The 27,907-nt window shown below is 37.8% G+C and overlaps 3 protein-coding genes across 7 annotated transcripts; 1 reads left to right on the forward strand and 2 right to left on the reverse strand.

Annotated features, from left to right (window-relative positions):
• Positions 1–989: 989 nt before the first annotated feature.
• pnkp (polynucleotide kinase 3'-phosphatase) lies at positions 990–8,987 on the reverse strand. Of its 2 annotated transcripts, none has more exons than XM_084419927.1 (17): positions 8,847–8,987; positions 8,695–8,741; positions 8,296–8,550; positions 7,099–7,362; positions 6,900–6,979; positions 6,764–6,821; positions 6,540–6,647; positions 4,512–4,583; positions 4,323–4,371; positions 3,621–3,691; positions 3,262–3,354; positions 2,478–2,574; positions 2,321–2,382; positions 2,056–2,165; positions 1,884–1,971; positions 1,378–1,445; positions 990–1,225 (listed from the first exon to the last, which is right to left on the reverse strand). In XM_084419927.1, the coding sequence occupies exons 1-17, from the start codon at positions 8,971–8,973 to the stop codon at positions 1,105–1,107; spliced, it is 1,770 nt and encodes a 589-aa protein (XP_084276053.1). In that variant the 5' UTR covers positions 8,974–8,987; the 3' UTR covers positions 990–1,104. The 2 variants fall into 2 exon arrangements, with proteins under 2 accessions (XP_084276053.1, XP_084276054.1); XM_084419928.1 differs by having other exon boundaries at positions 2,321–2,378; positions 2,477–2,574.
• Positions 8,883–16,835, forward strand: LOC311297565 (TRPM8 channel-associated factor homolog). 4 transcript variants are annotated; one of them, XM_084419912.1, is made up of 8 exons: positions 8,883–9,016; positions 12,878–13,506; positions 13,582–14,573; positions 14,665–14,759; positions 14,905–15,118; positions 15,213–15,452; positions 15,574–15,911; positions 16,282–16,835. In XM_084419912.1, exons 2-8 carry the CDS (start codon positions 12,890–12,892, stop codon positions 16,522–16,524), a joined length of 2,739 nt encoding a protein of 912 aa, XP_084276038.1. In that variant the 5' UTR covers positions 8,883–9,016; positions 12,878–12,889; the 3' UTR covers positions 16,525–16,835. The 4 variants fall into 4 exon arrangements, with proteins under 4 accessions (XP_084276038.1, XP_084276035.1, XP_084276037.1 ...); XM_084419909.1 differs by having other exon boundaries at positions 8,894–9,016; positions 12,767–13,506; XM_084419911.1 differs by lacking the exon at positions 8,883–9,016 and adding an exon at positions 10,661–10,808 and having other exon boundaries at positions 12,767–13,506.
• Positions 16,520–18,921, reverse strand: LOC311297573 (endonuclease domain-containing 1 protein). The gene is made up of 3 exons (XM_084419929.1): positions 18,565–18,921; positions 17,627–17,783; positions 16,520–17,378 (listed from the first exon to the last, which is right to left on the reverse strand). Exons 1-3 carry the CDS (start codon positions 18,859–18,861, stop codon positions 16,987–16,989), a joined length of 846 nt encoding a protein of 281 aa, XP_084276055.1. The 5' UTR covers positions 18,862–18,921; the 3' UTR covers positions 16,520–16,986.
• Between the last annotated feature and the right edge of the window lie 8,986 nt (positions 18,922–27,907).

Consider the following 27,907-nt stretch of genomic DNA (forward strand, 5'->3'; position numbering starts at 1 on the left):
GCCTACATTTCATATTTTACTATATTTAATTAGTAATTAATATCCAGCTCTTTACATTAAATGATTGAGTTAACATAATTAATGAACTAATAAAATAAAGTTTAAATTAAGATATAACCATATATTTCTAGCATTGCTTATTCCACCACACAAAGGACTGTTTATAAGGTGACAATCCGTTATACATGTGAAGATTGTAGGCTGTATCTTTAAGATTTTTGTATCTTCTGTTATAAAGACGAAGATTGACATTTCGTTAATTAAACAAAATAAGAACACAATGTTGCATGTTCTGTTAGATGTGTTTTGACTACTTTTTGTTTAATTATATCTCTAGGTAATGAAGATAGCCTATTAACAAAAATAAATCTTACATATAATATAAAAAAAATTATAGGCCTATATAAAGAATATTTAAAAAAAAGGGCCTAATTGATTAATTTTGCTTGTTTGGGGGCTGCTTTGCTTAAGCTTTTTGACCATAGAAGTGTGATAAAGGCGTGATAGGCTATCAATTTTATGTGGATAAAGGCATATTTTGAACATGACTACACATGTCCCTATAAGGCCAAGAAAATATGTCGTTTTAACGACATAAGATCTCAAATTGAGGGGAAAAAATAATATGTATGTGGCAGCAATGCGTCACCGTAATATATATATATATATATATATATATATATATATATATATATACAATCTCAGCTATAAATAAAGTCTTGTTTTACAGACAAGAAAAACACAAAAAACTTAAATCACGCCCAAACACTGGAAAATATTGAAGCAAATTAATTGTTTTTGATCAAACTGAAACAACCAATTGTTTCCTCAATATTTTTTACAAGACACTTTTATTAGTAGTGTCTTTATAACAGCAGGTAGATTTTAGCAGTTATGGGTAAATTTACCAAACAACATTAAAAAGTTACAAATTAAAGACAGTGAAAGACAAGTGTAAAAATGAGAGAAGACGACAATTTAACACAATATTTAAATTAGCATTGTATTATCAATCATGTTCCGAATTTTCAATACATTTTTCTTCTGCTAAGTTGGGTTGTTCAGCCTTTGTTTTTTTCTTCATTTTTCGCTCAAACGTCAGACTCAGCCCTCAGAGAACTGCCTGAAGAGGAACTCTGATCTTTTGTCACTGAAACTAGGCACAAAATGAATCTGCAGGATTTCAGAGAAGCCCTCAGACAAACTGGGTGCCACAAATTTTTTCCTACAGAGAACAAGAAAAAGTCAGAAACCAATCTGCTCAGTAATAAATGAGTAAATAAAGATAAAAGATAAAGAAGCTTGTTCAAAGGTGTGATTTCCTGGCAATATGATCTGGTACAGTGGAATAAGCTCAGCTTGCTGCTATTCACTCACTTGTAGCTGTGAAACACCATGTCATTGACATGAACATGCTTTGTGGCAGAAGGAATCATCTCACGAAACTACAGCAAAAAAAAAAAAAAAGTTAGTAAAATGGTATAATTTTTTTTTACAGAATTTTATATTTAAAGTCACCATGAAACAGAAGTTGAGATAGTCTTTTCTTCCCTATGGTGGCGTATATCTGAGAGAAACGGCTTCTCCAATGAGAAAATAAATAAATAAATCTAAGGCGGGACTTGATTTTGTCCATGGGGAATTGATTAGATGGTTGTGGTTTGCTATTGGTTGATCTCATGTGAGTAACAGGTTGTCCCGCCCTCGCGCCAGTAAACACATCATCAGAGAAGAGAAGTGAATTTTCACATTAATTAAAAAAGAATAATAATAATAATGATAAATAATTTATAATACCGGTAAATACTGCAATAATAAATAAGTATTGTTAATTTTGATTTCGTGGTAACTTTAATGTAAAAAACTACAGTAAAGACAGATACCCTGTTGTTATGCTTTGCTTGTTCCAGACTGGTTGAGAAGTTGAAACACCTGCAGGGGACTCCAGCGCTTTGACTGACATCTACATATCTGTGGAGAAAATCATTGATGGTGCCATTTCAGTTGAAAAGACAAAGATAAATAAGCATCTGCTTTGGAAACAGAGATAGGCACCTTTTTCTCGACTCGGGGTCAGGGTTAGTGTTATCCACCGCTACGCTCTGGCCTTCCTTTAGAGCGCGTTCACAGGCTGACACACACTGCTGCCAGGAGCCAAGCATGTCCTAGAGTTCATGTGCAGATGTCACAGCATTCAGTGGCAGTTAAAACAAGATCCTCCAAATCTTCTGAACCAAATTTGCTTGATCCTGCTCTTGAGATCTACTTATTCTCACTGGGTTCTCGGTTCTCTATTGTGTTATACAAAGTAACAACTCACCCTGTTCACATATGCATAGCCCTTTGGAATGATGTGTGTCTGGAAGAATGTGGATTTGCCCGCTGCAAAAAAAAATCCCCCAAAAAAGGGTTATATCATAAAAATTGGTCACCTGTAAGGAGTAAGAGGATAAAACAAACACTGAAAAAAGGCTCACATCCAGGGAATCCCACTGCTACAATGACTTCCTGTTTGGTAGATGTGAGGGATGTATCAGGAGGATCGTAAAGACGCATTTTGGAGTCTAATTTCCTCTGGACAATGATACAAAAACACAAAACATTTTTACAGATGTTTAGTACAGTAATGTGTTTGGGCCAGTAAGATTTTTCAATATTTTTGTAAGAAGTCTCTTATGCTCACCAAGGCTGCATTTATTTTATCAAAAATAACACTAAAACAGTAATATTGTGAAATATTATTACAATTTAAAGTAATTTAGCTTTCCATTTGACTATATTTTAAAATGTAATTTATTCTTGTTATGCAAAGCTGAATTTTCAGCATCATTACTCGTCAGTGTCACATGATCCTTCAGAAATCATTCTAATATGCTGATTTGCTGCTCAAGAAACATTTCTTATCATTAATAATGAAAACAGATGTGCTGCTTAATATTTTTGTAGAAACCATGAGACATGTTTTTTTTTTTTTGATTCTTTGATGAATGAAAAGAACAGCATTTATTTGAAATATATATTTTTTGTAACATTATAAATGTATTTAGTGCCAATTTTGATAAATTCAATCCATCTTTACTGAATTAAAGTACTTGTTTCTTCTTTTTTTTTAAAATCTTACTGACCCAAAACTTTTGAATGGCAGTGTGAAGTACCCAACTAAGGTACAAAACATGAATAACCATACATGTAAATAACACAATACATTAATAACACAATAGACTGTGGAAATAAAAACATTCAAAAAGACCAATTGTTTACAGGGTCAAACTCTGGCAAGCTGAACTGAGCGGGTTTCCAGCCCAAGAAGTATTCCTCTGGGGTGTGAAACTGAAGACCAATGTTGAGGGCAAACTGAGGGCACAAGAGATAAGGGATAAAAACCTGTAAAGCTGTATTTTGTCAAAAGCCCACAACATTGTAAAGTTTCCCTTTTTTGTGATACTAAAACAGAGCAAGAAAAACACTACCATGCCCTCTTGTGGCCCAACCAGAGAAAAGCTATTACACGTGATTTACATTTACATTAATATAATTTATCATAAAATGCAGTAACTCTTAGTAACAGTAACAAATTCAATCTGCTTATGAGTAATGAAGACTGCAGTTAACGTCATTACCAGTCTGTCACTGCAGGAGAAGTCTTTCTTCTTTTTCCCAGGGGCCCAGTTAGCAGGACGTCCTGCTGCATCTGTAAATGAGGGAAAACCATTACTGAGCATGTAAATCTGAAATGTTATTGGGTCATTTTGCACTATGTGCAGGAAATAAAATAAAAATGTAAAACAATGTTTTTGGTTGCACTTTATTTCAAGTGTGGGTATCTGCAGTCAGAGTAATTGGCGTGCCGAAAGGTAGCGGGATGTTTGAAAACTGAAAACATACGGAGAGCAGCAGCTTATATGTTTCTGCTCTGACAGCCGGAAGATCACGCCGAACACGGTGAGTGCATGTTAGAAATCAGGAATGGTGAGAGGACATTGGGTTTGGTATGTTTTAAGTCTTCAAACCAAACTTGGGTCTTCAGCCTGTCTAGCTAGCGCGCTTCCCATAGCGTTTACGCATTAGGTCAGTATGCGGAGAGTAGGAAGTCTTTTGTGGCTGTTCGAACACATTTGACCACATGAGTGTTTACACAATGAAAGCAATCCGGTCGAATGCGTTTTCGACTACCCCTGGAAGTGGTCGAAAATGGACAAGCTAAATGTTTTAGACCCCGTTTACACCTCTATTTAGCACCATCCATTTGTGATCCGATCGACCAAAACTTAATACCAGGTGTAAACAGGGCCTTAGACTTGAATGAACTTGATTTAGCTCACCTCCAACATAGAAGCTCTGTGACACATCTATTGCCACTCCACCATTCGCCTGCAAAACACAACAGTGTCTTAATATACATAGCCTACTGGGACTGAACTTGCTGCTTGTATGTAATGTAAAGCAAAAAAGATACTTTAAAATGCAATTCCTGTAATAGACAACTACAAATAACCACAAAAGTGATTCACCTTCTCACACAGATGTTCCCACATTCCGATAACAGGCTTTCTGTAAATACCAGGGGCTGTGGAAACAAACACCTGGAAAAAGACAACGTGTTCACATTCGTAAATAAGTTAAGAGAAATACTAGCCTGGATGCCAGCCGAACTTAGCCCCGCCCACAAAATTTTTTGTTCGGGAAGTTCGGTCTGGACTCGCTCCGTTGAGGAGCTATTATGCCCGAACAAAAATTGTTCGGACCAATCAAATTGTCAGGGCGGGCTTTATACGATGATGGACAGATGAGCAACGTAATCATCTACGTCACCAACGAGCGCTTGGGTTGAATTCGTTAACAACAAAGACGACAGCCGCTTGAGAATTGAGATTTCACGAGTTCACACTTACAAATAAGTTAGATAGAATAAATGCATATTTGACGTGCTGTCCGAGGAGAGGCTCCGGGCTCGGTATTCGGCCCGAACCCAAAGTACTCCCACCGTATTCCTGGCTGTGGAAGAACAGGCCAAGAGTGAGTGGAGGGATGCTGAAAACTGTCAAGGAATGTTAGGTGAGTTGACAGAGTGAATATATGTTTCCTCTCATGCTGATAGGGTAGACATGGTGTTTGATGACAAGTTGATTGGATTGATTATGTGAACGTGCTCCTGCCGAACTTTGTTTATGAAACATCATGTGTAGATTCCACCATCGCGTCTGTTATAGAAGATATCGACAGCGCATTCATTTTAAAAGAGGAACAGAGAGCCGCGATCAAGGCATTTGTCGATCGGAAACATGAATGAAAACTTACTCCGTTGCTCTGATTGGTTGTAGGTCTATCCAATTGAGTGCAGAGGCATTTTCCTTCCTGATTCGGTTGAAACACGCCCCATAATCAAAGCTCAATGGAGCAGTATCAGACTCACATTCTGACTAGAATCTGAGTATGACGACGTCAGGCTAGAGAAATACATCTACTACACTAAATTTCAAACTTGCTTATGCTGCCATTCAAAGGTTCGGGGTCAGTAAGGTAATAAATTAATAATTTTATTCAGCAAGGATGCAATAATTGATCAAATTGTAAAGACATTTATAATGTTACAAAATATTTCTGTTCCAAATAAATGATGTTTTTTTGTTGTTGTTGTTTTTTACTTTTTTTATTCCTGAAAAAACTGTATCACGGTTTCCACAAAACTTCCACAACGTTTTCAACATTGATAATAATAAGTAAAAAAAAAAAAAGTTTCTTGAGCAGCAACTCAGCATATTAAAATAATTTCTGAAGGATCATGCGACACGGAAGACTGGAGTAATGATGCTGAAAATTCAGCTTTGAAAATGGTTATTTTAAATGGTAATAATCATTCACAATATTACTGTTTTGACTGTATTTTTGATCAAATAAATGCAGCCTTGGTGAGCATGAGATTTCATAAACACTAAAATAATTTGTTACATTTATATAGCGCTTTTCTGGGTGCTCAAAGCGCTTTACATAGAATGGGGGAATCTCCTCAACCACCACCATTGTGCAGCACCACCTGGATGATGCGATGGCAGCCATATTGCGCCAGAACGCCCACCACACACCAGCTTATTGGTGGAGAGGAGACAGAGTTATGAAGCCAATGAGTATATATGGGGATGCCATGATGATGGACAGAGGCCACTGGGCAAATTTGGCCAGGATGCCAGGGTTAAACCCCTACTCTTTTTCGAAGGACAATCTGGGATTTTTAATGATCAGAGAGTCAGGACCTCGGTTTAACCTCTCATCCGAAGGACGGTGCTTTTTGACAGTATAGTGTCCCCATCCATTAGGACCAACACAGACCACAGGGTGAGCGCCCCCTGCTGGCCTCACTAACACTAACACAGCAACCTAGTTTTCACAGGAGGTCTCCCATCCAGGTATTGACCAGACTCAGCCCTGCTTATCTTCAGTGGGCAACCAGTCTTGGGCTACAGGGTGATATGGCTGCTGGTAATAATCTTACAGACGCCAGACTTCTGAACAGTACTGTATGTAGTGAGCGTGTCATTAACCTGAATGGGCAACTGAAGTGTCTGTAGAATATCCTCAGCTTTGGACTTGAACACCTCCGGTCTGAGTTTTCCTCGAGATATTCCCATCTGATTGGTGAAAAATACCACCTAAACAGAGCAAAGCAAAGTAAAACCAACTGGACATTTATTGATGCTCTAACTTCCGTTATGAAACATTATCTTATACTGACAACATCAACAAGTGATAGTGGATTAAGAAGCACCTTGTATCCTTTCTTCAACAGACTGGCCAGTCTAGGCTGAATCTCTGGGAAGAGAATCCTAAAGAAGAGTAAATCATCATCAAGTGAGAGACAACAAACAGCTGCAGGGTATAGCAAGTTCTTCAACCAGACTCACTTCCAGTCATCTGGACTTGTGGGAAATACTTTCCCAGACTTTGTAGTGATAATGCAGCCGTCAATGTCAAAACCTGCGACCTGAATCACACAAAACAGCATGAAATATTATAGAAGCATAATGGTTTTGATGGTTAAACACTGTGTGCTGAATAAACAGTATATGCTGAATAAACACTATGTGAAAGTTCATGTCTTACTTTGGAGCTTTCTGGAACCCCTGCTGCAGTGAACAGCATAAGGCTGCCGATTTGTTGCCAGTGACTCTGAAAGCAAGTGGAAGACGGAGCGCTGGGTTTGATAGTTGGTGAGTCCAGGTTTTTATCACTCTCTCTCTCAGCAAATGCTTGTAACTGCTTAAGCTTTTTCTCAGATGAGGTCTGTTCATCTTCATCATCCTCATCGTCACGCCCTCGTTTCATGCGAGGGACGTCCTTCTCTGGGCTGCGAGGTCGTTTTGTTGCCTGAGAAAAAAGAGCCAAGGTTTTATGGGATATTTCATTTGATTTTATGACATAAAATAACTCTAATAATAACAATAAAAAAAAATAAAAAAAATGGGTTGAAAGTTTTTGAAAATGCCTGTACCACAGAAATGAAAAATGTAAATTTCCCACTAATATAAAATAAATGTTTCTTTTATGAATTTATACACTCCTGCAGACTTGAATTAACTAACCTTTTATCTTTATTAGTGTATTCAATATTGTTTTGTCCTAGCTCACTGTTTCTTGCATGTTTCTTCAAAAACACACAGAAAAACAGTGTTTCTAAAGCATAAATACAATATTATTATAAACACTTCCAAAAAAATAAATAACTGCAGTAATACAGTTGATGACATCTATATAAATTCAGAATGAGGAAATGCATTATAGCCATTTAATTGTGATACAGAATTGCCATGTGCCAACATTTATATTTCCTTCTGTAAAACTATGTTAGATAAAGTTTATCTGTTATTATCAAAATATATTTAACTTATTAAAATGCAGCAAAAAATACTGTTGACGAAGAAATTTGCAGAACTGTGTTTACAAGAGCAATTTGGGAGGATGACTGTCCAAAAAAAAATCCCAAAACAGAAAGAAATAATAATAATAATGTACTGGCTATTTTAAACACTGTCCTTTTAATTCCAACAATGCAATTTGTTGTAGTTATACTTTTTTTTTTTAAATCATACTGAAAGATGGAAAATAATCTGTTTATATATATCTTTTTTTTTTTTTTTTTTTAAGAAATTTAATTCATTTGAAATAGAAATCTTTTGTAACATTTTAAATGTCTTTACTGTCCCTTTTGACCAATCTGATGCATTCTAGTTGAATAAAAGTGTTAATTTCTTTCCATTTTTCTTTCCAAATATTTTTTAAAAACATGGATTATATTGATACCTTTTTTGAAGATTTAGAAAAGAAATCCTGGATGGTCCTTTTGGGATAATCTGCGCTTTTCTGTTCATCTCTGCTTTCATCTGCTACATTTCTATTCTTCTGAGGAGAGGAAGACTTTTCGTTTGAATTTCCAACAAATTCCACAGTGAACGGGTGGGACTGATCAACCAAGTACAGTGTGCAACCAGATGTCAGACATCCAGACTCGCCACGACCCAAAGACTGACCGTCTAGGGAAGATGGGTTGGGCCCGAGCTGTAGAAACAGAGAATGGATTGTACTCACTTATGCTTTCCTAGATTTAAGTATTAAGAAAATAATTGGTTTCATAAAATGTATTCTCTTAGTAAATTATAACATGCTGTTTTTTTGTTTTGTTTTGTTTGTGTGTTGTGTTACCTGTGTAACCAGAACTTCCTGTTTGGCATAGTTGGCCACAAGTTTGACTGTCAAAAAGAGAAGCACTACGTTATTCTTTATTAGCAGACACAAACGTGACGCGTTCAACTCTTTGTATAGCTAACTAGGCTGGGTGTGATGAGAAAACCCACCCTGATGCCTCGAGCACTTCTTGTCTGAAATTCTGGATTCAGGGCCTCGACCAAACATAAGAGCTCGACCATCAGCCAGCTCCACCCGAGCCCCATTCACACTCACTAGTGCGCACTGCGTCGCCATTCACAGGCGAGAACAGCTGGACTGCAGGAGGAGAGAAGTTACAGCAAGAAATACAATGATTTAAAATTAAAATAGTCAAAATGTAGGCCTATGCTAAATGACCAATCTTCCGTATAAGAAATTTTACCATGATGTACTATAGTACATACCATGGTATACCATAGTAGTACCATGGTAGTACCATGGTACCTTACATATAACCATGGTACATACTATATAGTACTTAAGATATTATCATGGAACCATGGTACATTGCATGGTACTGTAGATGTTACTATGGTACATAGTATGGTACCTCAGATTTACCATGGTACCTACCATGGTACATACCATAGTACCTCAGATATAACCATGGTACATACTTTATAGTACTTCAGATATTATCATGGTACCATACTATGTACCATAGTAACATCTACAGTACTGTACTGTACTGTATATACTGTACAGTATGTTACTATGGTACATAGTATGGTACCTCAGATTTACCATGGTACATGCCCTAGTACCATGATTAGTCTTCACAGGTGTTTCAGTTTACCACGCCCCCCTTGTTATCTTGTTTAGCTTGTATTCCCTGTGTATATATACCCTGTCTGTTTTAGTATGTGTCACGGAGTCCTTGTAAGATATCACACCACTTCTGTATTCTGTTCCTGCCTGTTCCTGTCTTTGTGTCTCATTGTTTGGATTGCTTGTTTGGATTATGACCCCTGCCTGGACTGGATTTTGAGTACGGATTTCCCCATTAAAATTCACTTACTGCATTTGGATCTACCTGTCTTCTGTTCGGTGTGGTTCGTGACAAAATCTATGGAAAAAATAAAATAAAATGGGAAAAACATTTTTTTAGTTTACTGTCTTTTTATTTGCCTGAGCTAATGTACATGTACATTTGACAGTTGTAGATATGGTACAAATACCATGGTACATACCATGGTACACATCCCATTGTACTATTAAAAATACCATGGTTTATGTACCATGGTGCCATCAATATACCATGGTACATGTACCATGGTACACGTCCCATTGTACTATTAAAAATACCATGGTTTATGTACCATGGTGCTATCAATATACCATGGTACATGTACCATGGTACTGTCAAAAATACCGGGGTACTAGTACCATGGTATTTGTACCATGGTATTTGTACCATGGTACTACCATAGTACAAATACCATGGTAAAATTTCTTATGTATACATTTGGTATTTATTTAGCGAGCTAATTATGAATATTTAACCAGATAACTGAAAAGTAACTCATTAGCTAACTTACAGACAGGTGTTGTGCCGAAAAGTGATGGTCTGCCGAAAATTGATTGCATTATTTATTGCAATAAGTAGAGGCTTCAATCATTTTGTTGTAAGTAGAATACTGCATTTTATGGGTTGTTTTTGAAATTTAAAGGTATTTAAACAGGTAAAAAGGGCTGGATTATTTGGTACACAGCAGGTAAAATAATGCAGAGTCATAAGGATAATTGCAAAAGAGATCATGTCTTTATTTTATATATAGCTCAGCAGTAAGTCATGTTATTATAGGCTACAGTCCGTTTTCCAAATACAAACACGTATTCCATCGGCAACAACAGGCTTCTATTATTTCCTATAATCATATAAATGTCATACCTGAAACTGCAAACACTTATTTGGCCACAATTTTTATCATTATGTTAAAAGAAACGTTAAAGTATCACACAGACATACCTTTGCTATTACCACAGACATATATTTGCACGTTATGTCTGTTTGATCCAGCTGTAGACGTAAAGAGACTGGGCGCAATCAATTTTCGGCGGACCATCACTTTTCGGCACGACACCGGCATGTAAGTTAACTTAGTTTTAATACGTCTTTTAATGTTTCATGTGTAAAAACAATTAACTTAGTCGGACTTTAACACCAGAGGGATTCTAATAGGCTCAAGCTAACTTTAAAACCTGTGCAGTCTGTGTGAACCTACAAAGTTTCTCAAACTTATATTTCAATCAGGCCACCAAAATTTTACTAAATACACAAGACAAAATCCAAATAACACTTACCTGTTGTCTAAAACTTTACCGTTACTTGCGATTCATTTGTTGTACGCCCTTCACGGGTCCGGTTTGTAAATATTTCCGATGTGGAACAACGGCGCCCATAGTTTAGTTCCCATGTCATTGGGAATCGCAGTTAGTCATCTATAGTTTCTGCCACACCAGTTACTGTAGTTAAAGTTACTACTATAACAGTGGGGCGACATGGTGTTGGCCACCGCTGTCATTAACCAATTTAGTATTTTTTCTCAGTTTCATTATCACATGTAAGTTAGGCTATTTTATTGTATAGCCCACTAAAACAAACTACACCTTTTGTAAGTTTTTAAAAGCTGTTAATGATAGAATGTTCTTTGTTCTTGGTTCTAATTGCTCACAACCAGTGGGAAACTACAAAAGATAGATAGATAGATAGATAGATAGATAGATAGATAGATAGATAGATAGATAGATAGATAGATAGATAGATAGATAGATATTTCATCTGGAATTTATAAAATCGCTGGATGTATGCTATTGCTGTGTGATCTCAGTTGAGTGACAGGTTGTCCCGCCCTCGCGCCAGTAAACACGTCATTATAGAAGAAGAAAAATCATGTGCACAGATAAAACATTTATAATAAATACTGCTATATTTCTTGGTATAAGACTTGTATAAGAAGAAAATAAGACAACAATTAAAAGTAGCCTGTCTGTTTTTCTAGTATTTGTGTTGAAAGGGGGATTTAAAACTTTGTTTGTGTAGTAGGCCTACCTGAAAATCAATACAAAGTGCACAGACAAAAGAATAGTGAGTCTATTCAGTTTGTTTACGCCTGTTAAGATGATAAATCTTCAGTTTACTTAAGTATTATCATTAGATAGGATATCCTGCTAATAACTATAGCTTTATAAACATAGTTTATTTACTCTGCATAATGCAGTACCAACGGTTTATTTTAAAGTGGCAAGTGTTTTTGTCTTACAACTATGGAACCCCGCACATGACATATGCGTACATATAAACATAGAATATTTCATAGTCTGAAGCTAAAAATCAGAGTCTGTGCCCATCATACGCTTAGTGATTTTTTGTGTGAAATTTGTCAATTATTACTGCTCAAAATCTGCCGACTGGCTTTGACTTTCGACAACTAGTGTTGATTCCTCTTGACTGTAAATCTGGGCAGAAATCTGGACAAAAGTTGTGTAGTGTATTCCAGCCTTTAGGCCTACCTAAAACAAGGAAACAAATGAATAAGTGGCCATGATATCTTGTTTTTTCTCCCACATATCATTTGGGGAGCTCTGTACGAAGCTACTCGTCTCATACAGGATACAAACTACAAATGTTGTAGGGAGTGGTTGATGGTGGTTTCTAGATAAACAAACAAACTGAAAAAGGTGTATTTATGGGTGTGCTCTTTGGGTGTGCTCCCGGTGAGCCATAGTCATAGCCACAAAAACATTCCCACAGTAGTTAGGCTACACAAAGCTAAGAAGGAAAGTCATTTGAGCTTGTTTGTATCTACAGATAAAGGTGAGTGTGTGCATATTCAATATCAAGTTGCAATTTTTACATCTGTAGTCACAATTGGGATTGGATGGGAAGTAAAGTTTCAATTGTGTGTTTATTTCAGATTTGTGTATACTACTGTATATTAAATGTAATTCATTAAAAAAAAAACATGCACAAAATTACATTTCTATTTGTTTCTAAATATATGACACATGATTTTTTTTTTCTTTTTCATTTTCTGTCTTTGTGTAGGACTGAAAACCAATCAGTATCATTTTTCTGCATGCACAAGCTCTGGTTGAACAAACCCAGTGTTCAGACCCTTTAAACCTGTGTGTGATTTGAATTGACTTACTAAAACAGAACTAATTCACCATGGCACGCGAAGAGGACTACTACACTCTCATGTCTGGGCTGCAGGAGCTTGATTTCCAAGGAAAAGCAGTGCCCAGTGATCTTGTACTAATAGGTGAACATGCCTTTCCACTTGCCATGAATCCAAGAGGTCAGGTGTTGATGGCTGCATCTCATTACGGTCAGGGACGTATAGTGGTGTTGGGACATGAGGAATACCTAACACGCTTTCCTGGCCTCATAGAGAATGCTTTAATGTGGCTTATGCCATGTACTGGTGATGCCGGTATTGTAGGAATTCAGGGGAGTTTACGTTCAGTAGCTGAAAACTTGAATTACTGCCCTATCAAGACAGAGCTAGGAGACTTCCGTAATGAATTAGCTATATATATCACAGATGCTTACTGTGTCGAGACCTGTGCAAAGGATCTGGTTGCTTTCCTCAAAGCAGGAGGTGGTTTGATCATTGCTGGCCAGGCGTGCAGTTGGTCTCATGATCATCCACAAGAAAACACTTTAAAGAACTTTCCAGGAAACAAGGTGTGCAGTGTTGCAGGAATTTATTTCTCTGAACTCCCAGGAGAAGTTGGCAACTTTCCTGTTCCAAGAAACATCCCTTCTAGTTGGCTTTCTGTAACGTAAGTTCAGCACACATTTTTGCTTTTTACCCATTCTTTAAAAAACCATTCACTATTTGTCTTGTCTTTTTTCAGAATAGGCAAAGACTTCAAAGATGATCTAGAGTTCCTGCTACAAGGTGTGTCCGAGTTTGACACCCAAGGAGGGACTATAGCATCTGAAGTGATGGTGCATGGACCATTAGCATTCCCCATTGCAGTCACTCCTGCTGGAAAAGCATTCATTGCTGGTGCTTATTATGGACAAGGTCGAGTAATTCTGGCATCCCATGAAGGCTACCTGGGCCGGGACTCTCTGTCCACATTCATGATCAATGCTATCAAGTGGCTTGATGAGGGTCGGAAGGGTGTTATTGGGATCCTACCCAGCCTCAATGCAGCCCATGGGGTACTGAGCAAATCAGGTTTAGATTGCCAGTTGACCGGCTTCAGAGAAGATCTAAGCGTCTACGTCTGCACTTCCTACAGTGATGCCCAATGTGCAGAGATCCAAGAATTTGTTGCTGAAGGTGGAGGACTTCTGATTGGGGGTCATGCCTGGTATTGGGCTCAGACCCACTGTGGCAGCAATGTGATGACCGAATACCCAGGAAATCATATTCTTAACAAGATGGGATTGTGTCTCTTAGGCAATACCTTGGGTGGAGGGTTATATAAGGCCCTAGATATAGAGCATAGTTGTAGAGAGGGGTACCACTTTCGTAGCATGCTGCAGCGGTTTGCTGAACATGTAAGCCTGGGGAAAGAATTGACTGCTCATGAACAGGGCTGCTTGAAGCAGTTGGGCAGTGACTGTGCCAGTTACCTTCGTATGTGTTCTCATGACAGTGCCGCCTACACCTCAGTGGTAGCAATTCTTAGTGACATAGTGAAAGAGGTCGGTGTTCCACAGGTGTGCAGTAATTGTCCTGTCAAATGTGCTAAAGACCACTTGATGCTCCACATTGGATCTGAGGTATACAAAGTGTCACCTAATCCTGATGCCCTACTTCCATACATCATCAAGGACAGACCCAACTTGCCCACTGTGTCTAATGCAAGAGTTCGGATCAGTGCTAACACTGCGGGTATGAAAGATTTCTTGCCAAATGCAGAAGGAAAAATGTTATTCCTTGTTTAGTTTGACTATTTTAAGCACTATAAAATTACTTGTTTCAGGTTGTGAAGAATGGATAAGCACAGGCTTATATCTTTCTCCTGGTATGAAGACGTACATATCAGTACCTCCAGAGATCGTTGGGAAAAATTGGCAGGTAATCAATACAGTCTACTCTTATACATGTTTCCAATCAAGGAATGGTGCTGTATGTAATAGCTATACTTGCCATTCTAGATACAACCTTATTACACATAGGGCTTGGATAGCATGTTATTAACATGAGGAGATAATCTATGTAGGTGCAGCTTGGTTGCCAGACAGATAACATTGGTGGAGCAAACATCCTGAAACGGGCTCCTGTGGTCCATGAGCGATTCCCTTTGGACACAGAAATGGTCCAGGTCTGGAATTTGTGGGGAGGGCTCATCTACCTAATAGCACCTCCCCAGAGCAAAGTGGATGGGGTGGAAATTGTCGTGCAGGTCTCAGTACAGGCTCCATACTTCAAATCTGGTAAGAATTCTGAATTAATATTCAGTGAGCATCACATTGAGGCTTCTATTCAGAACATTTAAAGGTACATGATAAAACTTGTTCTGTCCCTCAGGAGAGACTAGTGTAGCTGACTGGGTGAGCGGGATCCGTTCGGCACCTGCCCCCTGGGCAGAACTTGAGTTTGAGAACATCATCATCACATTAGAATCAGAAATTATAAGGAATCTGGACTGCCCTGATGAGGTGGCTACATTCTGGGATACCATAATGAGAAGCATAACTGACCTGGCAGCAAGGCCTGCCAAGTTGCCCCGCAAGGAGCGGTTTGTTGCAGATGTTCAGATCTCTCACGGTCAGTGGTACTATTGCTGGGATGAAAAAAAAACATCACTATTACAACAGAATCATGCCATTATTACCTATTATATTCTCAAAATCCTAACAATAACACTTTCTCCCTTTCACCCCTTCAGGTTTCATGCATGCTGGATATCCCATCATGATGCAAACCACCTCTGCCCCAGCACTAATAAACGTAAAGGGAGCCTATAAAAGTGGTCTTTGGGGAGCCATTCATGAGTTGGGTCATAACCAGCAGCGTGGAGTTTGGGAGTTCCCTCCACACACCACTGAGTGCACCTGCAACCTGTGGTCCTTATACGTACATGAGGAAGTTCTGCAAATTAATAGCGCTAATGCTCATCCAGCCATCACTCTAGAAAAGCGTCAGGCTCGTGCAAAGATGTATCACAGTGGCGGAAAGGATTTAAAAAGCTGGAGCATGTGGACGGCACTCGAGACTTACATGCAGGTAAGAACAGACTGTGTATAATGTTTTAACAGTTTGTTTAATCATTTAAATGCATGTGTTTTAAAACATTGTTTGATAATGTATATTTTTGATTACATCATCATTGCCAGTATTGTATTTTTTTTAAAGAGAGATTAAAGCAATAATGGATTATTTGTGAGCACTAGAAGTAATAATTCATTATTTTAAGGTTAATTTATCATAAAAAAATAAAAAAATCTTATGCGGAATAAATAAATATAAAAATGCAATTGTAATTATTTATGTAATTATTATAAAAATATAATTATATAAATATAAAAAATATGTATTTATACTCATTTTTGTGTGTAATCTTCCATCATCTTTCTTTTTTTCTTTTTTTTTTAAGCTTCAAGAAAAATTTGGCTGGGATGCTTTTAAGAAAGTTTTTACTGCCTACCATACTATGAGTGGAGTGCCAAATGACAATGCAGGCAAGATGAATCTGTATGCTGAGACCTTCTCCAAGGTGGTCAACATGAACTTGTCCCCCTTCTTCAAAGCGTGGGGTTGGCCCATCCAGCCCAGCACAGAAGAGAAGATCTCTCATCTCCCTGAGTGGAATGACCATCCTATGAGCCAGTACGCATAAGAACGTCTCAGTTTTAATACAATTGAGGGGTTAGATTAAGTATACAAGATTATATATGCTTATCTGGGGTTTCATGGACATTATTGTATTCATGTCTCTCATTTGAATGAATTGTGTGTAGATGAGCAATTGATTCATATCAATACAAGGCACACACTTATATATATATAATTTAAATATTCTGAATGGCTATTGGGTAAGTGGGCTAAGGTTATATAACCTGAACATGCATGTTAAAAACACAACATATACATAAATACCAAAAACTACATGTACTGTATGTACTACAAATAAAATACTATCAGTATGGCATAGCATTTTGTATTGGTGTATTTTCCTTTCTTATGCAAGAGAATTAATCATACATATTATTTTAAAAGATACTGAATGGTGTGTAATGTTGATGTGATTTGAAAATACAGAATTAAGCCTTATTGCTAAAGTTTATTTGAAAGTGTTAATCTAAGCTCTGCATTGGCCGCTAAACAGCTCATTCACTGGTGCATCAGAGAATTGCTGAAGGAAGTTGACCATCTCATCTAGGCTGCGTTCCACAACAACATTCAGCTCTGTGTTGAGGGCAGTCGCAGCACCGCTTAGGATGGGGCGGCCGTTTTGATCGACGCAGCAGTAAGCGTTCCAGATGTACTCTGGGATGTTCACCCGTTTGACATTGTTTTTGATGATCCAGTTGTTAGAAGAAGGGATGGCACCAACCAGCACATAAGCCTGATGACAGTTTGCATTAAACAAGGTGGTCAGTTTAGACTCATGTTTGTTCCAAGCTTTCTGGTTCAGCGTTGGGTTTTGAGGCACCACGTTGGTCAGGGTAAAGGTGGCATTGCGACTTGGAACTAACAGGAAGCGGGTACGATAAAAGAGAGAGAAAAGAAAGAAAAAAATTGAAGAAAACTTTTGAGGTGATTTTAGGATGTTTTCATCCAGGAAAAGCGTTTTTTAATCTATATTATATTATGTATACCAAAGAGTAACTTTTAAGATTGGCAATAAATGTAATAATATTAAATGTTAACTGATCTGTCTAAAACTATGACCTCAGTCACTGGAGGAGGGAAGACTAAATCTTCATTAGTGGTTATACCTGCATGATGTCCGTTGGGATTTAGGTGACCACGGTCAAATCCAGAGTTTGTGTAGTCTTCATTTAAAGCTTGTTTCTCTCCCAGATAGATGTTGGGGTTCTGCTGTGACAGCTTATATCCATCTTCCATTCCACTTGACCATGTGGGATTCACCAACTAGTAAAACATCATCGTTTTGATGGCTTAATGAAACGTCAAAATTACACAAATATTCAAATATAAAAGTTATTGATAATTAATTTTAAACAAAAAAAAAAAATTCCCAGGGTAATATTTTATTATATTTTAATATTTGCTTTATTATTTTAGTATTTGTATTAAATTACATTTATTATATTTTAAAATCAGTTTCTGTATAAGCACATGCTATTGAACATTGTTATACCATTAGTGTGTACAGGAAAAGCACTCAGCTCACTAAACTCAATCTTTTGTGACAACATGCCCCAATCATGAGATAAGTTGTCAGTGAAACCTGCCATTAAACAGCATTTTATTACTTTTCAGCTAAATTTAAAGAGTGAAACAGAATATAAACAATAACTTGTTTAAAAAAAAAACACATTTTTGGACAACAAATATTGTAATTACTTCATTATTGTAGTATTTTTTTACAATAAAAAAAAAGATTTGAAGCCTTAAATTTTTAAGTACAATCAACTTGGATGTTTAAGACATTTCAACTTAAATTACATTAAAATGACTTTAAAAAATGAGTAGAATCTTGTATAACAAAGAAAGTTGAAAATTGCTTACATTTGCAATGGAAAAATATGTTGTCAACTTATTAATCATTTTTTTACAGTGTAGAAATAGAAAATAGGAATATAAGTATTTTTGTATTCATAAGTTGAATTTCTTGTTTTATTGATGTTATAAACAAACACAAAAATAATCAGCACTTTCTGACGGCACTAGAATAATAGATGTTACTCACCTGTGGCTCTACAAACCAGCGTGTCTCTCTGCCTCCACCATTACTTGGCTGAAAGATGTATGCAGAATAGACAGCTATACGGTAGTATGTGTCGTAAAGTGTGGTGAAGTGATATGTGTTTAGAAAGCGCTGACATAAACGGACAACATTTGGCCGGGAAGCTCCCAGCTCTGGAACTTTTTCCTTGTAGAAGAACTTGATGCAATCAGATGAATCCCAGAAATTAGCCACCACGTGTCCATCTGCTGGACCCAAGAACACGGCAGTGAGGATACACAGAATGAAAGAAACCTCCATAATGCAACAGGGCAGGCTAAATACAAGCTGACACGTCTTATAACAGAGCTCTCCTTTATAACTCCTATCTGTTTTTCACTCCCCATGACTGTTAGCATTACAGATAAGAAAGATTAGTAGATCCAAAATTAGCAACATTTGGAGTATAGGGGAGAGCGGCGCACAACCTAACACTTTTTTACTTTCTGAGTTTGTGTAAATTCACTTGGGGTTCAGAGAATTTAGTTTTTCCCACATTCATTTCCCACATGTCTAGTACAATTTGTGGTTTTGTTTCAGTAATACAGTGTACACTTTGATATACCTTGAAAGAATGGAAGTGAAATGTGACAACATGCCCCATAGGTGGGGCACATTGTAACATGACCATGACAGCTTAAAATGTTATCTGATCTAATCAAAAAATATATATATGCACGATAAACTAAAATATTTTGTCAATAAAATACAATTATTAACTTTTTCATATCAAAAAATGGCATTTTTTTAAATAATTAAAAATAAACTAATTTTTGAGTTTGACAACAAACACACCACAAAACACAGCTATACAGCATAGTTCAAAACATAATAATAATTAATAATTTCTGAACTTAGTCTTTATTCACCTTTTTCTGATGGTTCCTCAATAGAATTCATAATAGAATAGCTTAGTTCTAATAGCGGTTTATTGTAACACAGTGTTTGTCTTCTGCTGGTTAGATCAGCATTAAAGAACTATCTCAACTGTTAAATAACATATATAAGATTAAAATAATATCAGATTTGTCTAATTTTAAATAAACACATAAAACAGAGATGAAAAAATAACTTTACTTTAATAAGAAATTTACTTTTGCTATGGTTAAATAAATCTTCAGTGATATCTTCCAAAGATTTAATTAAATTTAATTTAATTAATTCAATACATTGCAGATATGCTCACTGAATATAAACCCAACAGATCACTCAGATCATTAGGATCATATCAGCTTGAAATACCAAGGGTTCACTCTAAGCATGGCGAGTCTGCTTTTAGCTATTATGCCAGCCGCAGCTGGAACCAGCTTCCAGAGGAGATCAGATGTGCTCCTACTGTAGTCACATTCAAATCCAGACTCAAAACACATCTGTTTAACTATGCATTTACTGAATGAGCACTGTGCCAATGTTCGTCCGACTGTTTGTACTGTATTTTATTTTTTATTTTTCTAAACTGTTTTAATTATTCTTATTTCTTTTTATTATTTTAATTTCTTCTATGTAAAGCACTTTGAATTGCCATTGTGTATGAAATGTGCTATATAAATAAACTTGCCTTGCCTTGCCTTGCCTAATTTTGGTGCAATTATTTCTCTATAGTGTTGATATGGCAACTAGTAGCCTAAATACACTAAGTTTCATCATGCTGGCATGTGTGGAAAGTTTCAAACCATGTGTGTTACCACTTGCCCCGTGTTAGGTTGTGCCCCGCTTATCACCCTAGTTGATAACATAATTAAATAAAGGGTTAAATTAAGCACATTAAATGGTTAGTTCACTCAAAAATGTCATTCTGTCATTTTCAAACCGCTGATAGTTTCGTTTATCTTTTAGGGACCGTGTCTTAAGTTACACGACATCGGTAAACACCATTTTAACTTAAATAGCATATGAAGAGGATGACTTACAGTCATAAAACCAACTGTAAAGTATTCCTGTAGGTGTCAGGTGTGATACACATTTTAGGTTTTTGATATTTATTAAAATAAACTGTCAAATCATGTGTAAAAATTTGTATTTATTTATTTCACTATACCAAAAGACTTATACACAAAATATAGCCTACCATAATTGAAAGCTTAATAGCATTTAAAGAGAATGATTTGACAGTTTACTTTAATAAATATCAAAAAGCTAAAAGGTGTGCAATGTGCATTATAGCTGACACCAGACACCTACATGAACACTTTACAGTTTGTTGTATGGTAAGTCATTCTCCTCAAATGCTATTTGTGCTTTAAATTATTTTGTGTTTGAGCCCATTTGATAGTGAAATAAATAGCCATTTTACACATGATTTGACAATTATTTAGAATTTTTTTTCTGTCCCTCCATTGACAGTCCACGCAACTACACTTTGACGCTTCAAAAAGTTCATAAAGAGATTGTAAAACTAATTCATATGAATTGAGCGGTTTAGTCGAATGGACTGTGGTGATTAGAAGCTCAAGCATGTTCACTTGACCTGCGAGAACCAATGAGGTTCATTCTTGCGTTAGGCAGCACGTTTGAGCTTCCACAAGAACCAATGAGATTCATTCTCGTGTTACGCAGCACGTTTGAGCTTCCACAAGAACCAATGAGGTTCATTCTCGTGTTACGCAGCACGTTTGAGCTTCCACAAGAACCAATGAGGTTCATTCTCGTGTTACGCAGCACGTTTGAGCTTCCACAAGAACCAATGAGGTTCATTCTCGTGTTACGCAGCACGTTTGAGCTTCCACAAGAACCAATGAGGTTCATTCTCGTGTTACGCAGTACGTTTGAGCTTCCACAAGAACCAATGAGGTTCATTCTCGTGTTACGCAGCACGTTTGAGCTTCCACAAGAACCAATGAGATTCATTCTCGTGTTACGCAGCACGTTTGAGCTTCAGCAAGAACCAATGAGATTCATTCTCGTGTTACGCAGCACGTTTGAGCTTCCACAAGAACCAATGAGATTCATTCTCGTGTTACGCAGCACGTTTGAGCTTCCACAAGAACCAATGAGGTTCATTCAAGTGTTACGCAGCACGTTTGAGCTTCCACAAGAACCAATGAGGTTCATTCTCGTGTTACGCAGCACGTTTGAGCTTCCACAAGAACCAATGAGGTTCATTCTCGTGTTACGCAGCACGTTTGAGCTTCCACAAGAACCAATGAGATTCATTCTCGTGTTACGCAGCACGTTTGAGCTTCAGCAAGAACCAATGAGATTCATTCTCGTGTTACGCAGCACGTTTGAGCTTCCACAAGAACCAATGAGGTTCATTCTCGTGTTACGCAGCACGTTTGAGCTTCCACAAGAACCAATGAGATTCATTCTCGTGTTACGCAGCACGTTTGAGCTTCCACAAGAACCAATGAGGTTCATTCTCGTGTTACGCAGCACGTTTGAGCTTCCACAAGAACCAATGAGATTCATTCTCGTGTTACGCAGCACGTTTGAGCTTCCACAAGAACCAATGAGGTTCATTCTCGTGTTACGCAGCACATTTGAGCTTCCGCGAGAGCCAATGAGGTTCATTCTCGTGTTACGCATCACGTTTGAGCTTCCGCAAGAACCAATGAGGTTCATTCTCGTGTTACGCAGCACGTTTGAGCTTCCGCGAGAGCCAATGAGGTTCATTCTCGTGTTACGCAGCACGTTTGAGCTTCCACAAGAACCAATGAGGTTCATTCTCGTGTTACGCAGCACGTTTGAGCTTACGCGAGAGCCAATGAGGTTCATTCTCGTGTTACGCAGCACGTTTGAGCTTCCACAAGAACCAATGAGGTTCATTCTCGTGTTACGCAGCACGTTTGAGCTTCCACAAGAACCAATGAGGTTCATTCTCGTGTTACGCAGCACGTTTGAGCTTCCGCGAGAGCCAATGAGGTTCATTCTCGTGTTACGCAGCACGTTTGAGCTTCAGCAAGAACAAATGAGGTTCATTCTCGTGTTACGCATCACGTTTGAGCTTCCACAAGAACCAATGAGGTTCATTCTCGTGTTACGCAGCACGTTTGAGCTTCAGCAAGAACAAATGAGGTTCATTCTCGTGTTACGCATCACGTTTGAGCTTCCACAAGAACCAATGAGGTTCATTCTCGTGTTACGCATCACGTTTGAGCTTCCACAAGAACCCGTGAGGTTCATTCTCGTGTTACGCAGCACGTTTGAGCTTCCACAAGAACCAATGAGGTTCATTCTCGTGTTACGCAGCACGTTTGAGCTTCCGCGAGAGCCAATGAGGTTCATTCTCGTGTTACGCAGCACGTTTGAGCTTCCGCGAGAGCCAATGAGGTTCATTCTCGTGTTACGCAGCACGTTTGAGCTTCCGCGAGAGCCAATGAGGTTCATTCTCGTGTTACGCAGCACGTTTGAGCTTCAGCAAGAACAAATGAGGTTCATTCTCGTGTTACGCATCACGTTTGAGCTTCCACAAGAACCAATGAGGTTCATTCTCGTGTTACGCAGCACGTTTGAGCTTCCACGAGAGCCAATGAGGTTCATTCTCGTGTTACGCAGCACGTTTGAGCTTCCGCGAGAGCCAATGAGGTTTATTCTCGTGTTACGCAGCACGTTTGAGCTTCCGCGAGAGCCAATGAGGTTCATTCTCGTGTTACGCAGCACGTTTGAGCTTCAGCAAGAACAAATGAGGTTCATTCTCGTGTTACGCAGCACGTTTGAGCTTCAGCAAGAACAAATGAGGTTCATTCTCGTGTTACGGAGCACGTTTGAGCTTCCGCGAGAGCCAATGAGGTTCATTCTCGTGTTACGCAGCACGTTTGAGCTTCCACATGAACCAATGAGGTTCATTCTCGTGTTACGCAGCACGTTTGAGCTTCCACAAGAACCAATGAGGTTCATTCTCGTGTTACGCAGCACGTTTGAGCTTCAGCAAGAACCAATGAGGTTCATTCTCGTGTTAGGCAGCACGTTTGAGCTTCAGCAAGAACCAATGAGGTTCATTCTCGTGTTAGGCAGCACGTTTGAGCTTCAGCAAGAACCAATGAGGTTCATTCTCGTGTTAGGCAGCATGTTTGAGCTTCAGCAAGAACCAATGAGGTTCATTCTCGTGTTAGGCAGCACGTTTGAGCTTCCACATGAACCAAAGAGGTTTGTTCTTACACATCAAGCAAGTAGGCCTACAGCTGAGCTTCTGTTTCACAGATCAATGTTAATATGTGAATAAAAGCCTAAATTCGATCTGTTCATCATATACAGCGATCAAGTCCCTTCAGAAAATTTGGACTAATGTAATTTAAAATATCTTCATTTATGTTTCAAAGATGAATGAAAGTCTTACGGGTTTAAACAAAATGATGTATGCATGTATTTATTCTTGTTTTTTGTTTTGATTTTTGTTTGTTTGTTTTTTCAGCAAAGGTTGTGTGTGTCAGTGTGTTTGGTTTCCCATGACTCAAAAGTGACCCTGTGGGAACAGCACTGGTGTCTGACCTTGATGTTACCTGAGAAAGGCTCTGATTAACAGATGAAATGTGCCCTTACAACTGCTGCCCTCCAGTTTGTGCTCACTGTTCACATTCTCTGTTGCACATCAAAGGTAAATCAAGGACAAATACTATATTTTTAATATTGAGCATGTTTATTTTTAACTAAATATATCTATGAGATAAGGTAAACAAATGTGCAATGTTATGGAGGGGCTTGAGCTCTAATATCCCCCTGGACTTAAACAAGAAATATGAATAACATTTAGTAATAATCAATGATATAAGGGTTAAGCTATAAAGGTGATTTAAAAAAAATATATATATATTAATTTCTGGTTAATGCTAGTTAGTACTTGTCAGAGTAGTATACATTTTGTACATGTTATGACTAACACTAGATGGCAGACTAGTGACAGATTTCATGTGGCATTAGATCGCAGCAGGACCCTGGGCCTCAGATTCCTTCAGAAAATATAAAAAGCTAGAAAAAAAGAGTTATGTAGAATTAAAATAAGGCTGTTTAAAGCCTGTATATATATACATTAGCATTTCAGCATTCAGTAAAGGCATGTAGAAATGTGTGAGTTACATATAAAGCATATTATTATTATTTATATAGATGGTTTAAACAGTAAAATCTCAAATATTACTGTCTCATAAGTTGGTTTAAGTTCAACATCCCAAATATCTTTATAAAACAGTTCAATAAGGAACTCTTTTAGACAATATTCCTTCATAAAGCCACATATCTATGATTTTCAGACCCATGTTGAACGGGCCAAATTCTAACATCCTCCACTCTCCTCCTCTGTGTCCTTTAAGTCTATGCATTTCAGATTTATTCATACATTTCCAATATATTTATGCATGAGTTCTCTCCACTCACCCCTCCCTTCCTGCACACCCCATCCCATTACTGTAATCCATCACCCCAGCATCATCCGCCATGCAAGCAGCCCCTGAGTTGCCATGGCAACCACCTCAGGCCCCAGCTCTTTGCAGCCGTACTCTTATTGGAAGGAAGGCTCAGGCAGTCTGAGGATGTCTGGTGGATGTGGTAATTGGCTTGGAGTCTCCGATCACCCCCACTCCTCCCCCCCCCCCACAAACACACACACATGCACACACACACACACACACACACACACACACACACACTCAAACACATATGCACGAATAATGCAGCGGAACGCACAGACATTTTTTTTATTTAGAACTGAATGTTATGGCCAGAATTCTGATCTTGGTGCAAATGGGTTTAAATTTTGTGGTTTGGACAGACGTATTGGAATTCAGATTGTGTTAACCAAAGGAAAATGCTTTTTTTTTAAATGCGGATCAAGACACAGTGCTAAAATAAATCATTAAAATGGAATAAAAATAGTGTGTCACAAATAGTCAGTTTACTGGTTAGATAATTGTGTTTCTCCAAAACAGGCTGGCAGAAGGTTTTATTTATCTGTTTTATAATTCACTCTTCCAATTAAAAGCACTGCTTTACAGTACAGCATGTGTGCTAGATTGCATGTCATTTACTAAGATGTAATGTTCTAGCTGTAGGAGAGAGGAAAAAAAAGCCTTATTTGATCTCACAAACAGCTACAGCCAGTCGGTTTCCTTGCACCAGAGCAGGAAGCATCTATTGACCAATATGTTAGTTATATACACTTTTTCCATCCTGCTTTTAATTTTAGTCAAGGTGTATTGCACCAAGACAGTCATAATGTCGTTTTTCATGACCATTTTCACAGTTTATATGAATTTAAAGTCACCATGAAATCAAAATGGACAATTGCAGTATTTACTGTATTATAAATGTGACCCTGGACCACAAAACCAGTCACAAGTCGTACGAGTATTTGTAGCAATAGCCAACAATACATTGTATGGGTAAAAATGATAGATTTTTCTTTTATGCCCAAAATCATTAGGATATTAAGTAAAGATCAAGTTCCATGAAGATATTTTGTAAATGTCCTACCGTAAATATCTAAAAACAATATTTCTGTGAGTGGATGCAGCAAAATCGTGAACATAAATGGACAACTTTAAAGGCGATTTTCTCAATGTTTAGATTTTTTTGCACCCTCAGATTCCAGATTTTTAAAATAGTTGTATCTCGGCCAAATATTGTCCTATCCTAACAACCATACATCAATGTGAAGCTTATTTATTCAGCTTTCAGATGTTGTATACATCTCAAATTAAAAAAAAATTGACCCTTGTGACTGGTATTGTGGTCCAGGGTCACAAATGATTTTTCCACATACATTATTTCTCTTCTCTTCTCTTCTCTTCTCTTCTCTTCTCTTCTCTTCTCTTCTCTTCTCTTCTCTTCTCTTCTCTTCTCTTCTCTTCTCTTCTCTTCTCTTCTCTTCTCTTCTCTGATGATGTGTTTACTGGCATGAGGGCGGGACAACCTGTCACTCACATGAGATCGACCAATAGCAAACCACAACCATCTCAAACCAAAATCAAGTCCCACCCTACATTTTTTTTCTTGTTCAAAAGCCGTTTCACTCATATTTATGTCACAATTGGGAACAAAAGACTATCATAACATCTGTTTCATTCCTACTTTAAAGGAATAGTTCACCCAAAAATGAAAATTCTCTCATAATTTACTCACCCTCAAGCCATCCTAGGTGTAAATGATTTTCCGTACACAATCTGAGTTATATTAAATAATATCCTGGCTCTTCCAGCTGTTTTTTGAAGCTCCAAACAGCACATCCATCCATCATAAAAGTAATCCATATGACTCCAGTGGGTTAATAAATTCCTTCTAAAGCAAAGCCATGGGTTTTTGTAAGAAAAATATCCATATTCTGCGGCCGTACATGCGTTCACGAGAGAGTTGAGTTCCAGCAGGAGAGTGACCTCCGACCCGACGTTTGACGTAAGCTTATGTGAAAAGAGACGCCTCTCACGAAAACCATGTAACTCTCATGTGATCGCGTGTACGGCCATTGCTGGAAGCCAGTGATTATAGTTTATAAAGTTTTAAACGTGGATATTTTCCCTACAAAAACCCATCGCTTCGCTTCAGAAGGCATTTATTAACCCACTGGAGTCATTTGGGTTACTTTTATGATGGATGGATTTTTGGAGCTTCAAAAACTCAGGCACTATTCAATGGCATTATTACAAAGCTGGGAAAAGCCAGGATATTATTTATTACTGGGTGAATTATTCCTTTAAATTCTGTATTTCAGCTGGAAACATCACAGAAGACAAAATCGGATAATGGTACAATTTTTTTTTAATTTCCTGCTTGTCAAAATGGACAGAAATAAAAGAGAGGACATTCTTTAAAGTGGATCACTGAGCAGCAGTCATCAGAGATGCTCAGTTCCATGAGGAGCACCCATTTCAAGTTCAATGAAAACAAATGTACAACTCAGTCCTGAGTCAGAACACGCTTCTTTTCTCCATACGTCTGTTTTATTTTTCTATGGACAGTTACAAGAAAGTAAAACACTCACGCATCCTCTCGCATAAGAGTATTTGTGTGTGGGTGTTTGTGGGGGAATAAAAATAAATAAAAATAAACTGCAAGCGAAGATCACAGCACAACAATATACAGGTAGAGAAGACCCTGTGAAATCAGCGAGACAGATTAAAGACAAATAGAGCACAGATCTCAACCCAAGCAGGACAGAGGACACAGTGGTCCGCGTTGAAATGTAGCTGCTCACCATTTAAACAATCTGGTTAAGCCTTGTGTACCATCCTCCCACATAATGCCACTCATACTCTCACATTACTAAGAATACAATCACATCATTATGACTCCGCCCCTCGTCAATAAAGGCCTGTGAACTAACAAAATATTTTCGTACAAACCAATCACGGCCCCTCTTTCAAACTTTGGGGGACATGAA

Source organism: Rutilus rutilus (genome assembly GCF_951802725.1).
Source record: "Rutilus rutilus genome assembly, chromosome: 9".
NCBI lineage: Eukaryota > Metazoa > Chordata > Actinopteri > Cypriniformes > Leuciscidae > Rutilus > Rutilus rutilus.